Source organism: Chlorocebus sabaeus, chromosome 1, assembly GCF_047675955.1.
Source record: "Chlorocebus sabaeus isolate Y175 chromosome 1, mChlSab1.0.hap1, whole genome shotgun sequence".
Classification (NCBI taxonomy): domain Eukaryota; kingdom Metazoa; phylum Chordata; class Mammalia; order Primates; family Cercopithecidae; genus Chlorocebus; species Chlorocebus sabaeus.
In genome coordinates this window covers 33,326,322-33,338,366 of record NC_132904.1, presented here as the reverse complement: position 1 = coordinate 33,338,366, position 12,045 = coordinate 33,326,322, and the positions used below count along the sequence as shown (strand labels likewise).

The following is a 12,045-nucleotide window of genomic DNA, read 5'->3' as shown; positions in this document are numbered from 1 at the left end:
AGAGGTCTAATTTTTTTTGACAGGATTAAGACAGGTCTTATGAAACTCAAAATCTTTCACCTCCCAGCTACATATGTCCCAGTTACTACCTCAATTGCTTTCCCATTACTTTTTCTCACTATATTAATCACTCTGAATATATACCCATTTTAGTAGGGCAAATATGCTTCATGTTTTATGCTAATATCCATAAACTGGCTACATAAAAAGCTACCTTGAGGAGGAAACTAAGGCTGTATTTGGAATAAAGTGGAAAATAGTGGATAAGAGTATGAATTGTGTAGTCAGACAGCCTAGCTCTATTGTGAATCCTAAACACTCCACTTACGAGCTTTCTGACTTACATAGAACAAGTTACTTATCCCTCTTTTTTTTTTTTTTTTTGAGACGGAGTCTGGCTGCTCTGTCGCCCAGGCTGGAGTGAAGTAGCGCGACGTCTGCTCACTGTAAGCTCCCCCTCCCGGGTTCATGCCACTCTCCTGCCTCAGCCTCCCGAGTAGCTGGGACTACAGGCGCCCGCCACCACGCCCGGCTAATTTTTTGTATTTTTAGTAGAGACAGGATTTCACCATGTTAGCCAGGATGGTCTTGATCTCCTGACCTTGTGATCCACCCTCCTCGGCCTCCCAAAGTGCTGGGATTACAGGTGTGAGCCACCACGCCCGGCAAGTTACTTATCCTTTATGTGACTCCGTTAATTTCTGAACACACTCATCTATAAAATGTGTGAGGATTAAATAATATATATAAAGCATTCACAACATTACAGAGACTACAACAGGCATTCAACAAAAACATTACTTAGTATCATTAGTCACCAATACATCCATGGATAGAGGAGTGGAGATACTGAAGAAGATACTAAAGAAGATACTTTACATTTCAGTTTTACCATGTGCCTTTTGATTCAAATATCATGCCTAAATGGGATTCTGGTTCAAAACTGCAGATAAATTTACTGCTACCCTCTTCAAAAACTACACTGAGGGCCGGGAGAGGTGGCTCTCGCCTGTAATCCCGGCACTTTGGGAGGCCAAGGCGGGCAGATCATGAGGTCAGAAGATAGAGACCATCCCGGCTAACATGGTGAAACCCCATCTCTACTAAAAATATAAAATACTAGCCAGGCATGGTGGCGGGCGCCTGTAGTCCCAGCTACTCAGGAGGCTGAGGCAGGTGAATGGTGTGAACCCAGGAGGTGGAGCTTACAGTGACCTGAGATCACGCCACAGTACTTCAGCCTGGACAACAGAGCAAGACTCCGTCTCAAAAAAAAAAAGAACAACAACAACAACAACAACAACAAAAAACTATACTGAAACAATAGTACGTTTTAAAAAATAAAAAGAAACGCTGAGAAAAGGAGTGAAAGGCACACTACAGATTTTCAAGAATTTTTGGAAGACCGGGCATATAAAATCATAGTGATAGGTTGAAAAGAATGGACTGAATGACAGTCCAGACATAGTTAGCAAAGTATAGTTCACAAATCTCCCAGCCCATCACATGCTTTTGTATTTTTTAAATGACTGAAAGAATAAAGAAACAGCATATATTTTGTAACATGTGAAAACTACATGAAATTCAAATTTCAGTGTCCACAAAGTGTTATTTAAACACAGTCATACTCATTTGTTAGTGCTATTTCTGGCTACTTTCCCATGGCAGAGTTAAGAGGTCATATTACCTGCAAAACCTAAAATATTTACCATCTGGTCCCAGAATATGTATGCCCATCCCTAGCCAAGCACAAACACAGGAATGCTTCAGGAAGATGAGACGTTTCTTCCTGTGACTCCAAAGGGGTTCTCAGCTAAATCAGCAGTTCTGGAGGCTAACTGATTAAACAAATAAATAAGTAAGTAAGTAAGTAAGTAAAAAAAATATAATCTGCCTGAGAAGAATTTGGTCTCCAAGTATGGAGGTTGGAGAGCTAGGTTAGGGGCCTCCTTATCTAGCTATTAGAGAAGGACTGGTCTGTGTACTTGCTCCTTGATTATACACATTGAAACAAAGCACACCAATAAATTAAGTCCTACCAACCCACAAGAAAATTGGTCAGTCTTTTTTTTTTTTCATTTAGGCTAAAGATTTGATGGGAAATAAAGAAAGAGAAAACCCACTCCAGTTACTATATTATTCCACTGGTCCTTTACTTATCAACATGAATAAACAGCCAACATTTAAGGAAACCATGAGCATGAGAAAGAAGGTCCATAATGAAAATAACTAATCTGAATAAGCAACCCTGGAGAAATCAGAGGTAATTCAAGGAGGAAAAAAAAATTCTATGTCTCTGTAAAACAAGAGACATATAATTAAAAGAATAGAGTTTAAACATAAAATATATGCCTGTCCTCTACCACCTTCTCCCATTCACAAAAAATAGAAAAGGCGGATAAAAAGTTGAAGAGGAACAATCCAAAGGAGTATAATCTTCCTAAACTTTCAGGAAAAGACACTCCTGTCTCCTCTCCAAAAATCTATTACACACACACACACACACACACACACATATATATACACACACTCCCCAAAAGGAGGGTGTTGAAAGGACACAGGGAACACAGGGCAAATGAAATAAAAATACATAGAGCTGTAGACCCTTTTTTTTTTTTAATCTAGAGCAGAGGTTGCCAAACTAGGGCTGAGGAGTCAAATTCTACAGACTCTGTTTTGGCAAACAAAGTTTTACTGGGACACAGTTGGGCTCCTTCATTTACACGTTATCTGTGACTGTTCTTGTGCTCTCACAGCAGAGTTGAAAAGTTGTAATAGAGACCATATGGACCACAAGGCCTAAAATATCTACTATTTGGTCTTTTATAGAAAAAGGTTGCCAAAGCTTGATCTAGAGCTGTGTGATTTAATATAGTACAAACTAGCCATATGTAGCTGTTTAAATAAATAACTTAAAATAACTAAAATTAAATAAGATTAAAATTCAGTTCCTCTGTCACATCAGTCACATTTTAAGTACTCTATAATCATATGTGTTTAATGACTATTGTACTGGATAATGTAGATACAGAATATTTCCATCATCATAGTAGGTTCTACTGGACAGGGCTCATCTGGATATTACAATAGATTATCATAACTGCATTTTAATTATTGCTTTAACAATTGCTACACTGAAAAAACATACCTAAGGGCTACAGCCTGAATGTGTCCCCCAAAAACCATGTGTTGGAAATTTAATTCCCAGTGCAGTAGTGTTGAGAGGTGAGGCCAAATAGGAGGTGGTTAGGTCTGAGGGCTCCACCCTCATGAATGGATTAATGCAAATTATAAATGGGATTGAGGCTAAGAGTTGACTCTTGTTCTGTCTTGCCCTCTCTTGGGCCCCTCCACTATGTGATAACACAGCAAAGACACCCTCGCCAGATACCAGCCCCTCAATCTTGGACTTCCTAGTTTCCTGAATTGTGAGCCAATAAATTTCTGTTCATTACAAATGACCCAGTCTCAGGTAGTCTGTTACAGCGGCACAGAACGGAATAAGACACTCAGAGAAGCAGGAAGAAGAAATACATTCAGAAAAAGACAGAAATTAGGGGTTTTAGAAATGAAAATAATGGCCAAGTATGGTGGCTCATGCGTGTAATCCCAGAACTTGGGGAGGCCAAGGCAAGTGGATCACTCGAGGCCAGAATTTGGAGCCCAGCCTGGCCAAAACAGTGAAACCCCATCTCTATAAATAAATAAATAAATAAATAAATAAATAAATAGCTGGACATGGTAACACATGCTTGTAATCCCAGCTATTTGGGAGGCTGAGGCATGAGAATTACTTGAACCCGGGAGGTAGGGGTTACAGTGAGCCAAGATCATGCCACTGAACTCTAGTCTGGGCAACAGAGTGAGACTCTGTATCAAAAAAAAGAAAGAAAGAAATGAAAATAACTAATGCATAAATCAAATACCTTGGTGTATGAAAATACCACTGAAACAGATATCTTTAAAGTCCTTTAAAGTCCTTCAAAGTCAGAGAGAAAAAATGCGAACTGAGAGAAAATTCAAAGATGTAGTACTACAAATGAGAAACTAAATTTGAACATAGATGTGGAATAGATTATAAAATAATTCAAAGTTGAGAACGTAATGAATGCTATCACATTTGAAAGTAATAATAAAGTTTCCTAAGAAAACAAATTCAAAAAGAGGTAGAATAATTATATAGAACAAGAGGCACTAGTAATTTTATAAATTGTGTAATAAACAGATCCAATTTGGTTCTGAGTTAATGAAAATAGTGTTTGCTAGGATATCTAACTTTCATCTTATCCTGCAAGAAACTCATCAAAACATACTTCATATCCAGACAAACTCAGAAACAGTAGTCAAAATAATAAATTTCACTCTAACACTACCCATTGGTTCAGGATTTATTTATTTCTTTAGAGAGGAGCTTCAGGAGCCTGTGGGACCCTTCAGGCAAAATCAGTAGATGTGATTTTTTCATATGGAATAGTTTTAAATATTTGGCCTATTCCCAGGCTTCCATAATTATTCAAACTGAAGGGAAATTGATCACATCTCAGTAGAAATGTCCACGATAATTAGAACATCACACACGCTTTGATTAACACAGTAGCTTTATGTCTATGAGACTCTGGTTGACACGTAAAAGGAACACCAGTCAGCCGTTATTTAATTCCTCATGTTGGCTACATGCAAATATGAAGAAAAGTCCCAAACCGAATGATACACAAATGTTGGGCCATTCTCTGAAATTTCTTTTTCTTTTGCTGAAAATTTTAACGTTTTTGTGTTGATCATTAAATACATCTTGTTTGCCTTTATTTTTTCTTGTAGATAGATTTACTTGACAAATCTCCTTGAACTAAAACCCTTGGACACACTTACCCTATTACACCGCACATTCTAAGACATGACTATACAATGGCTTTTTAAGTTTTAATTCAAATACCCCAGTTTTCCGTTTATACTTTAAAATCCACTAAAATTATGATGAATACAACTACTCATTTGCCCTGATCAGTCCCAGCTTACTCCTGCTTTCCTGGCATCCAATATAATTCAGTATTTCAGTACTTTCAAAAGTGTCCTAAATAATTCACGGACTAAAGAGAAAATCAAAACAAAAATTAGTAAATATTTTGAAATAAATGACGAAAACATAAAATGCCATAAGTTATAGGAGCAGCTAGTGCACACCCTTAACTACATACAGTCTATTAGAAAAGGCAAAAAAATCAATAAATTAAGCTTTTAGTATAAGAAGGAGAAACAAAACCTCAGCAAAATGAAGGAATGTAGAAGGAAACAAATGATAAATAAATAGTAATTGATTAAATAGAAAGCAGAAAGTAAAGACTGAGAAAAACCAATAAAGCCAAATTTGAGGTTTTTTAAAGATTAAGTGGAAAATTCCTAGCAAAATTAACGATGAAGGAAAAAAAGGAAAAGAAACTCATTGTCAATTGCTGATATTTATTTACCAGCAATAAATAAAAGAAGAAATCACTACAGTCATAAAAGGATAATAAGAGCTCATTCCAGTATGGCAAAGTAAGCTTATAATAGACCAATCCTACCATAGATAACAACTATAAACTCTGAACAAAACACAAAAATCAATTACGTGAAGGCTCTACAGATTTAATAGAAGCAAACAGATTTTTCTGGGTAGTCAAACTTAGGTAAGAAGGAATTGCCACAGGGTGAGTTTCCCATTTTTACTGATTTAACCTAAGGTCAACACAGTACAGTGTGGCTAAAATTCTGAGAGAAAGAAAGCCAGCCTCCTGAAGAACCTGAAGACACACACTAACCAATGAAAAGTCCAGAAAGAAATCTGCCTAATTTATGTGTGACTTTATTTATTAAAAAAGTGATGATGCGATATAGCAAGGAAAGAATCATTTTTTCAATAAATGGTGCTAGGTCAATAGGATACCAACATAGGAAAAACAAATGCATCTTTACCACTGCCTCACACCAAACACAAAAAAGTCAATTCCAACAAAGTACAGACATAAATATTTAAAAGTAAAACATTAGGGGTTTTAGGAAAAAAAACATGGAGATCATCTTCGAAATTATGGAGTAGGCAAACATAGCCATAAAGCACTAGCCACAACGAAAAAATTGTTAAAGTCAGAATATATTTTGACTGAAATCAAAAGACAAGAAAATGAAAAGGCAAGCTACAGACTGATAGAAGATATTTGTAATTAGTTTATTTGAAAACAAACTCTTATCCAAAATATAAAAGAACTCCTACAAATCTACGGGAGAGAGGCAGACAATCCAAATCTGTAAAATTAAAAAATATAGATAGACCCTTTCACAACAGAGGTTACCCAAACGGCCAATAAGCATATAAACGGGTGCTCAATTTCATCAGTCCAAATCCAAATGACAATGCCATACCACAACCCTCTTAGAATAGCTGAAATGAAAAGAAAGAAAAATATTGTGTTGATGGGATGAGAAGTAACAATTCCCAAATACTCCTGGTAAGAGTATAAACTGGTACAACTGCATTGAAGAAATGGCCACAAAAGGGAAACTATCCAAACCCCTTTTAACAGTAGAACAGATAATGAATTATAGTGCATTTATATAATACTATACAGCAATAAGAATAGATCAGCCACAACAATACACATTAACAAGGATCATTTCACAAAAATAATGTTAAGCAAAAGAAGTCAAACATGGAATCTAATAGTAGATCCAATGGAATCTAATAGTTGATCTCATAGAAGTAGAGAGTATAACAAAAGTAGAAAAGTAGAAAAACAGGTAAAAGAAATCTGTGGTGCTACAACTCAGGACTATAGTTTCTCTTTGTGAGTATAAAGACAGGAAGGAGGCAAAAAAGGAATTACCGGAGGTTGAGGAACTCCCTCTGTGTAGACATGACCTTAATATTCATTCCTTCAATCATGCTGCCAGAATACCAGCAGGCCCAGTAGTGAACCTTCACAGTATCTCTGCTATATACTTTACCGGCACAGACACAACAGTGATATGGACTCCAGGGCTAGGGAAGCCACTGAAAAAACAACTGAAGAGGTGTCCACTTGTATCAGAAGGTGCTAGTTGCCTACCATGTTCATTATATGTTTTCTGGTATATCTCAAAGTGGTTTCCTGCAGGATTTACAACAGTCAATCAAGGAAGTTATGGGAAACATTGTGGACACGGAGAAAAGGAAAAAAAAAAAAAAACGTCGGGAGGGAACAGTTGTTTAAGATAGGGATCTTGGAGAAATTCAACAGCTAATAGACACCACACCAGAGGAATTAACAGAAGATGACTTGATGGAGATGAATACTTCCAAACCAGTGCCAGATGATAAGAAAGAAGAAGAAGCAGTGCCAGAAAACAAACTGACATTAGGCAATCTGGCAGAAGTCTTCCAGTTATTCAAGACTGCTTTGACTTCTTCTGACATGGACCCCTCCTATAACACAGATACTGTAACTAAAGCAAACCGTGGAAGAAGAATTGGTACTGTACAAAAACATTTTTTGAGAGTTGAAAAAGCAAAAGACAAATTAGTATGTATTCCCATAAAGCTATATTGAGTGGGTCTACCTGTCCTGCCTCCCCTACCACCTTCTCCATCTCTGGCACCCTTGAGACTACAATACCAACCCCTCCTCTTCCTTCTTCTCCTCAGCCTACTCAACACGAAGAAAATAAGAACGAAGACCTGTATAATGATCCACTTCCACTTAATGTATGGCAAATATATTTTCTTCTGACGATTTGCTTAACATTTTCTTTTCTCCAGCTTACTTTATGGTAGGAATGCAGTACATAATATATATAACACACAAATTATGTGTTAAACCACAGATGTTATTGGTACAGCTTCCAGTAGTCAAAAATAGAACATTAGCAGTTAAGTTTGGGAGGAGTCAAAAGTTACGTGTGCGTTTTCAACTACACGGGTGTGGGGGTCGGCACCCCCACCCCGATCCCCACATTGTTCAAGGATCAACTGTACTTTATTAACCAGTTTACCCATCTATCTTCCCCAACTGTGAACTCAAAGAGTACAGAGACAGTATTTTTTTTTCTCCTGTAACCTGAGCTCTGTTGCACTTCGTAGAATTTAGTATGTCCTTCATAAAGAATTAATTAATTAATAACACACCTAAATATATAACTTTTCTTTTTTTGAGACAGAGTCTCGCTGTGTCGCCCAGGCTGGAGTACAGTGGTGCGATCTCAGCTCACTGCAAGCTCCGCCTCCTGGGTTCATGCCATTCTCCTGCCTCAGTCTCCCAAGCAGCTGGGACAACAGGCACCCGCCCCCACACCTGGCTAATTTTTTTTTGTATTTTTTAGTAGAGACGGGGTTTCACCATGTTAGCCAGGATGGTCTCGATCTTTCGTTTTCCCAAGATGATGATAGTGGTGCTTTGTTTGCCTCATTACTAGAACTGAAGAATTATTTTCCAACTTCAACTTGGATTATAATTCTGGAAAGATGATCTATATACACACCAAAGTATTCATGAAAATAGGATATATATCTGGTATATAAGCATAGGATAAATATGCTTTTTTTTTTGTATTTAAGTAAATACAGTAGGAAACAAGGGAATATGTAGTATAGAAGCCTATAAAAACGAATTATATCATTATGTTAAGTGAAATAAGCCAGACACAGAAAGACAAATATCACATGATCTTACTCATAGGTGGAATCTAATAGTTAATCTCACAGAGAGTATAATGGTGTTTACAAGAGGCCAGGATGGTTGGCAGGGGGATGGAGAGAATTTGGTCAAGGATACATAATTTCAGTTAGATAGGAGGAATAAATTTCAAGAAATCTATTACATAACATGAATTCATAGCAAGCTGGCTATAATGATGATATATTGTATTCTTTAAAAAAATGTAAAGAGTGTAAATATTATGTACTCTTACCACAAAAATGATAACTATGTGAGGTAATGCATTGCTAATTAGATAGATTTAACCATTCCGGAACGTACATACACTTCATAGCATCATGAGGTACACAAAACAATGCCATCTGTCAAAAAAACAATTATTATATGTAGTATTTCAAAAAGTTCACAGCATCAAAAATATTTGTAGGGGGGAACGGAGAGCATCAGGAAGAATAGATAGTGGATGCTGGGCTTAATACCTAGGTTGTGGGTTGATCTGTGCAGCAAACCACCACAGCACACATTTACCTGCACATCCTGCACATGAAGCCCAGAATCTAAAGTAAAAGTTGAAGAAAAAAAATATTCAAGAAGTTTCTATCTGATATTGGACTGCTTTGTCACTTTTTGTTTTGGTCTTCCTAGTGCTTATTTACTACAGGATAAAATTAGCACATACTATTTAATGTGTTCATTTTAAGTACTATGTTGTTTTCTATGTGTTAATTTTATCTTCTCCAGATGAGACCATTTTTATTACCATAGGTCTAAAAATGACAAGATTAAGTCCAAACCGACAGTAATCACTCAACAGCTATTTATTGAGTAACTTAAAGATTCAATATGAAAGCAACCTTGATCAAAGCTTTCCAGTTGATATATTGTGAAACAGGGTTTTATCCCAAACATGGTTCTAAAAAACAAGCAAACAAAAATCTTCCCCAAATGAAAAACTCCAGTCACTATTTAACAATACTAATTTCAATTTATCAAATAAAATCAGCCCAAAAATTTCAACAGGTCAGTGAAATTTAAAACAATTCGATGGCAAGAATTTCAACGAGGTTTGGCTCTAATTAAAAGGTATCACAGATCACTGTCAAAAGTCAGTAACTCAGTAGTGTAGTAATGATCTGGGAGTTCTTTTTAATTTAGACATTTGTCAATCATGATTGCCTTTAAACATTACTTAGCCACTGTACCTGCTCAGTTTTGAGAAAAAATTTAAACACAAAAATACAACTCAAAATACATGTTTTTTCCACCCATAAAATTCGTATTTTAGTAATAAACTCTCGATTCAGGGTTCACAAAATAAAGTAGGTTTACTTCTAATTCTTCCTAGCAGCTTTTTTGGGGAAAGAAACCCTAAGTATTTTCTGTTATTTTGCAGCTCCTTTAACAGCAAACGACAATTAAATGTGTGAACAAGGTTGTCAGAGTAACACTTGTCATTTACACCGCTTAGGACAGACATTCAAGACTTCCAGAAACACTAATTAAAATTAACAAAAGCTTCTTATCGGAACTTGTCAGAGAGGTATATTTTGTCAGACACAGAAAAACCACAAAGTTCAAGAGTTTTCGCTCTAAAATTTAAATCCAAACCACCTACCAGTAGGCACTAGCGAACTAAGCCCGGACGCTCAGCAACCAACTCATTAGGGTAAGGGATCCCATCCTTTCCGTATAACACAAAATTAAGAAAAAGACATCGTGGAGAATACGGAGTGAATTTTCTGTCAGAAATCAGAAGATAAATGAGCAGGAAAAAAAAGTCTCTCCTCACACACAGCGGAGAAAGGTGCAAGATACTACCAACTGCTTGATAAGCCCTAAGGGTTTATCGGTTCACCAACCTTTTCTTTAACTCAGTGTGAATGAAGGCACTCAAAAGGAGAAGAACGTTACGTGATATTACCTACCTCGGGCCCCAAAGAACCCTGAAGACCTTCAAACAGGACACAGGTGGGCCTTTCTCACCTGGCCCCGCCGAAGCCGACCGTCCTTACGTAGAGCGCACTTTTCAGCAATACGCCTTCCCATTGGTTGGCTCGGGAGGGACGTCTCAGTCCTATTGGTTACGAGAGCCGCGGTTGGGGCGAGGAGGCGGGAGTTTGGGACTAGTTCTGACAGGCCGGGGGTTTGCGTTCCCAGAGTTCCTATTGGGTTGACACTGCAGGCTCTAAGATGGCGGCAGTGGCAACCTGCGGCAGTGGCGCGGGGAGTACTGGGTCTGTAGTGGCAACAGCCAGCAAGAGCAATGTCACCAGTTTCCAGAGGAAGGGTCCTAGAGCCAGCGGGACCAACGACAGCGGCCCTCGACTGGTGTCCATTGCGGGCACGCGACCGTCGGTGCGGAATGGACAGCTGCTGGTATCAACCGGGCTCCCAGCCCTGGACCAGCTCTTAGGTCGGTTCGGAGCGGAGATGTGGGCTCAACCGAGGGGAAACTTAGGGAGGGGACCTGTTGGGGAGGCCACTTTGACCCCACATCTCTCTCTGACCTCTAAGCCTTCAGAGGAGGAGAGAATAGCCTAGTCTGATTGAGATGGAGGGGAATACGGGTTGTGTGGAGACTTCTGAGCGCTGTTAACTAAACATGTTTTAGTGCCCCCGCTGCCTATTTCGTTCCCTGCCCTCCAACCCCTTTTCAGATTACGGCGGAATTCGTACATGCTTTTACCCTGAAATGCTTTCTCGTCAAGGGAAGACATTAATTTATGGAGATGGCCTTTCATTCAGGATACCTCCCTTCTGCTGTCTCCAGGCAGCTCACGGTTTAGACCAACTACAAAAGTTTTTATAATTGTGGGAGACAGGCTTCATTAGAAGATGGTGGGAAAAAATGATTTCCCCTCTTTGACCGTCAGACTGCCTATTCTCTGGTTATAAATCTTAAAACATTTTGGCTTTAAGAGAGCGTATATGTTAAAGGCGTATGTTGACACATAATCCTTATAAAGTATTTAGAGCTTGTCGTTGATAGTCATACTCGTGTCTGCGTTAAATCTGTGTATGTATTTTTTGTTTATTTTTTCTATATACATTTTGCTTCCCAGTATTGATTACTAGTACATTCCATTCGACATCTCTAAATTTAACTCACATTTTAACGAGGAAAGGAAGTCTAGTTCTTAGGCTTTCCTTTAAAATCTCTGGAATTTTTTATGAGAAGCCTGCTGAAGAATATGCTGGTTTCATAACTGTTATATTGAAAGGATTGACCAGATTAGGTTGGTAGGACAGATTTGCTGTGTTAATAAAGCTTCTAGATTAATTTCTATCTGAATGCTGTTTCATTAAAACCCGTCTGTGTTTACATTTCATAACTTTTTCATAGTGTGTGATATGTGTCTGTTAAATCTTGTACACTTTC

The 12,045-nt window shown here is 37.9% G+C and overlaps 2 protein-coding genes across 19 annotated transcripts in view; one reads left to right on the top strand and one right to left on the bottom strand.

Annotated features, from left to right (window-relative positions):
- Positions 1-10,712, bottom strand: part of IMMP1L (inner mitochondrial membrane peptidase subunit 1) — an 83,727-nt gene extending 73,015 nt beyond the window's left edge. For 12 of the 14 annotated variants that reach the window (XM_073017575.1, XM_037997508.2, XM_073017566.1 and 9 more), the window contains exon 1: positions 10,592-10,712. The gene's annotated coding sequence lies outside the window, so the exon portion shown is untranslated. The remainder of the gene's footprint in view (positions 1-10,591) is intronic. The other 2 variants (XM_008003148.3, XM_037997509.2) reach the window with 2 other exon arrangements.
- A 92-nt stretch (positions 10,713-10,804) lies between these two features.
- The window catches only part of ELP4 (elongator acetyltransferase complex subunit 4), a 266,231-nt gene continuing 264,990 nt past the window's right edge, over positions 10,805-12,045 (top strand). For 2 of the 5 annotated variants that reach the window (XM_008003206.3, XM_008003196.3), the window contains exon 1: positions 10,812-11,079. In XM_008003206.3, the coding sequence (XP_008001397.2) occupies positions 10,857-11,079 (223 nt within the window). In that variant the 5' untranslated portion in view covers positions 10,812-10,856. Of the gene's footprint in view, positions 11,080-12,045 lie in introns of all 5 variants that reach the window. The other 3 variants (XM_008003180.3, XM_008003187.3, XM_073017531.1) reach the window with 3 other exon arrangements.